Here is a 4,287-nt window from a genome sequence, read left to right on the forward strand (position 1 = left end):
CGCGTCTGGACAACATGAGATAAGGCCATAAATAGACAGAATTACACACGCCGATAACGTGACCGATAACAGCACGGACTCTTAAGGGTTCGACATTGTCGGTTTTGTACGGCAAACAGTAATATCAGAAAACACGATTTGATAAGCCACAGTCATTAAGTTATCAATCGCCGGCAGAGCTCTCGCGAAGGGCGTTCTGCGGTGCACGACGACGGTCTATCTGTTCCGCTTGCGCTCTTTCAGGTTGGTCATTTATGAATAATGCGTTTCGCCAAGTATTGACCAAGTACTTTTTTTTTCTCTTGGGGGAATATTGTGAAATACTATTAAAACTTAAAACGCATGTTTCCGGTTTTATTTATTCCTGTGAAAGCAAAGCGGGATTTTCAGCAGTCATTAGCATCAAAAATCATTCCAAATATGCTGATTTGGCATCTTATGGCAGCCAGGGGTATAGTGATCCACTACTGACAAATAATAGTGCACACATAATGCAAGATGTTCTGTGAGAATAGCCCACTAAAACTTGATCAAAATCCCACATCAAAGACTTATTTTTTTCATTTTTTGAACAGCCTTTATATCACGAGTGCAACTCTGATGCCTCATCGTGCTTTCTAGGCAGCTCACTAGGTTTTGGAAGAGAGCTATAATCTCCCGCTGCTTTCCTCTATTATGCAGCTGTGCCCATGTGCAGGTGTAAACCTCACAATGACTTGGAAATATCTCAAAACACAAACGCTGTAATGGAACCGTGAGTGAAGGATGCTTCCGGGAGCGCCGCCAAGGAAGTGACGTGCACGAAAATGCAATGAAATCCGTTCTGAGATCTGTCTTGCCCGTACAGACTGTAAGATTTGTGACTGTAGACAAGTGATTTTAAGTCTTGGAGCATTACCAACTGAACATTTTAGATGCCTCCTTTATCTAACGCACCCGATACAGCTCATCAGGTTGTTAATAGAGTGCTCGTGAGCTGAATTGGATGCGTGAAGGGACACGTACGGAATGAGTTGGGTACAGGATTGGGAAACAATGTAGACCGACCCGCAGGAATGATGCCGATGCGAACCCCACACGGCATAAGGGTCTCCTCCACGGAGTTCTCATCCACACCTGCTTCTTGCTGCGTACGGGAGACGAGGCCATGCATAATCTCGCTGAACATGCCATCACCTCCGACACACACCACACTGCAGAGAGAGACAGTGCTGATCAATTCATATTTTTTTTTAAGCGTCCCTATTATGCGGTTTCCAATATTGCCTTTAATTGTAGCTGTATGCGAATGTAAACGAATTCAAAGTTCAAATTCAAATAGTCTGTACTGCCAAAACGAGCCATTGGTATCCCACTTTTACGTAATACCCACCTACGTTGTAGGTTGATTGGATGCAAACATCCTGACCCCGCCCCCACAAACACATCATTTTACTGTACATGGTAGACCAGTCACAACAAACTGGGCCATCTGACCAATCGGTGCAAGAGTAGGCTCACTGAAAGAAGAGACTGTGTCTTAGAACTGCTTCGAACAAATCGTTTTGAGAATAACTGGAAAATGAGGTGGCATTAAACACATATTTTGAGGAAAACACGCATGTTAACCTATCCGGAGACTCCCAAAACAATATTAGGACAATTTTAACAGTTAAACCCGCAAATTGGCGAATGAATGAAATTTGTGTCTAAACCGTTGTTTGCGGAAACGGATGTTAAAAACTAGAGGAAAAAGATCCAGACGAGTTGTTTTGCGAATACAGCCTCTGGCCTAGCTTTAAAGCAGCATCCGTGCCGGTGTCACCGAAAGCCACTTTATTTTCAGTCGTCATTTCCCAAGCTGCCCGCCGTCATCTGCCGCAGTGCCAGACCGATGTGCATTGATGTGCAAATGTTAATCTGAGCTTTGCTGCAGAGGACGCATCCCTCGCTGGGCAAATTAAGAGTCGCAGCACAGCGACCGTGATCTCCCAGCAGGACACCCACTCACCCATCATACTTCTTCAGATCAGCCTCTGTCTTCAAGTGGTCTCTGGCATGATTTGTGCGCTCCGTAACTATAGAAACAAAAGAGAAAAAGCCATTGTTAACGGGACGATGACAGCGAGGCTGAGCAGAGGGGGGAAGAAACATCATTATGTTCATCTGGCAGTTAAATTGCATTTTTCTGCTGGCTTGATGGAGACCATCAATCAGCCACATCAAATGATGAAGCTGAAGTCGCGGTGAAAAACAATCCCCGGTACATTTCATTACCGGTTCTTTACCATCAGCGCTGATGTAAAGCCGTAACTCGGAGGGATGTGCTGAAAATGAATGGGACCTAGGACCGAGCCCTGTGGATCATGTTGATGATATATGCCAAAGGTGATGTATGGAGCTTATTAAACCGTCGGCAGAACATCTTGTTTGGCTCCTCTAATGATCTGGTTTGAATGGTATTTGTCCAGCCAGACATGTACTTTACCATTTACGAAATGTCCGCACGGTCGTAAAAAGAATCCCCTTAAGCAACTGCTGAGTAAGCCTGCGAGCTTTAGCTCTAACAGCCAATATTCACACCAACCCAGGGTCTTCCTCCCTCAAACTTAATAAATAATGGATGCCTTTGCATTCCTATGTTTATCGACTATCACAGTTTGCATTATGGCCAGCTCCTGTGATAGATGGCGCTGTAAATAAAATCATATTCGCGGGACGGGTTGGCAGGTGGGGCCGTTTGCCAACGGAGATCTATTTGCGAAGCATAAAAGCTCATTTTTTATTTAAATGTTAATGCAGGCGGCTGACGGGCACTCACCAATCACGTCGGTGGAAATGGAAGCCCGGGAAAAGATGGGGGCCACTTTGTGGTCGTAAATCTGCTTCCCACGTTGTTTTCCTCCGTAGGGGTTGATGTACACTAGCAAGCTCTTCGGTCGATTGGCTGCGGAATGAGAGGCGGGAAGAGCATTAAAAGTGAGTTTTTGTTCGACAACAGCCTTCCTAGGATGTCAAAACCACTTCATTAAGCGACTTTTGAAAAACCTCATGTGATGCGACAACATAGAGGAGACCAAAACTGTACTTGTGGGAAAAAAAAAAAAAAAAGCCTNCAAACGTATGATTATCTTCTCGGTTTCTAGACACTGAAATCAAATCAGAACATATTTCATATTTACTTTTTTTTTTATTTTTTTTTTTTATTCTATTTTGGGCAGAGTTACTGAGCAAAGATCAGGGAAAAAAAAAATTGTTAACAGAAATGCCAGCTATTCTGGCTAATTAAAATGCAGATTTGAAAAGTAATTAGTGTCTATTATGTGACTCTGGACCAAAAAACCTTATTTTTACAGCAATAGCCAAAAATACATTGTATGGGTCAAAATGATCAGTTTTCTTTTATGCCAAAGATCTAGAGCACTAAAGATTATGTTTTTCATGAAGACATTTTCTAAATGTCCTATTGTTAATATATATATAAAAACTTTTTTTAGCGATATGCATTGCTAATAACGTCATAGACAATTTTCTCAGTATTATGATTTCGCCAAGATTTATTGTCCAATCTTAACAAATCATGCAAAGCTTATTTATTGAACTTATTATGTATAAATGGTGTATATTAATCTATTACGGAGTCTATTAATCGAATGAAAAACATACAGCGTCCCACCAATAAACTATTAACGTAACGTAAAACCAGTATAACAAAAACATGTCTTATTGTTTTGCTTCGGGTCACGTATAGTAAATATGTATGTTATACCAAAATGAAAGACATACTCAGCAGTGCAAGTTGTTCCCTTATAGTTTGGACCCAGAGCAGACACAGGGAATGTTCAGAGCAGTGGAAAGTCACGTTGCTGCACCGCCAGCAGCGCTGCCTCGTCCTCTCTACATAGTACACTGCAGAGAAACACAAACGAGAATGCCACATTATTCCAAAAACCAGACGTTCTGATAATACACTCACAGCACACAGATAAAGCAACAAACTATGCATTCCCCTGTTATCGGGGGGGCCAGATGACGGTCTTGATTATGTCGGTGTACCTGTGAAAGCGTGCTGGCAGGAGTCTGCTGGGCTCTGAGGGACCTTCTGCCATTTTCCAGTGTCTTTGCAAGGAGAGTCATCTTCCTTTTCCTGAACGGCTATAATCTCGCACACCGGGACGCAGTGACTACCTGTGTATGGAGGACCAGCGTGTCAAATTACATGAGGGATGCATCAAAACTAAAACGAAATCTAAAAATAGAACCTTATTACACATTAGCATAATATTATATATAGCAAGCCATGGTTTA

At 42.4% G+C, this 4,287-nt stretch overlaps 1 protein-coding gene across 2 annotated transcripts in view; it reads right to left on the reverse strand.

Annotated features, from left to right (window-relative positions):
* LOC122342640 (ceramide kinase-like) overlaps nt 1–4,287 on the reverse strand; it is a 20,415-nt gene that overhangs the window by 10,874 nt on the left and 5,254 nt on the right. For both annotated transcript variants that reach the window (XM_043236609.1, XM_043236610.1), the window contains exons 2-6: nt 4,036–4,167; nt 3,766–3,888; nt 2,801–2,926; nt 1,991–2,057; nt 1,048–1,193 (exon numbers count right to left, since the gene is read on the reverse strand). In XM_043236609.1, coding sequence (XP_043092544.1) covers nt 1,048–1,193; nt 1,991–2,057; nt 2,801–2,926; nt 3,766–3,888; nt 4,036–4,167 — 594 coding nt within the window. The remainder of the gene's footprint in view (nt 1–1,047; nt 1,194–1,990; nt 2,058–2,800; nt 2,927–3,765; nt 3,889–4,035; nt 4,168–4,287) is intronic.

Source organism: Puntigrus tetrazona, chromosome 4, assembly GCF_018831695.1.
Source record: "Puntigrus tetrazona isolate hp1 chromosome 4, ASM1883169v1, whole genome shotgun sequence".
In the NCBI taxonomy this organism is placed as follows: domain Eukaryota; kingdom Metazoa; phylum Chordata; class Actinopteri; order Cypriniformes; family Cyprinidae; genus Puntigrus; species Puntigrus tetrazona.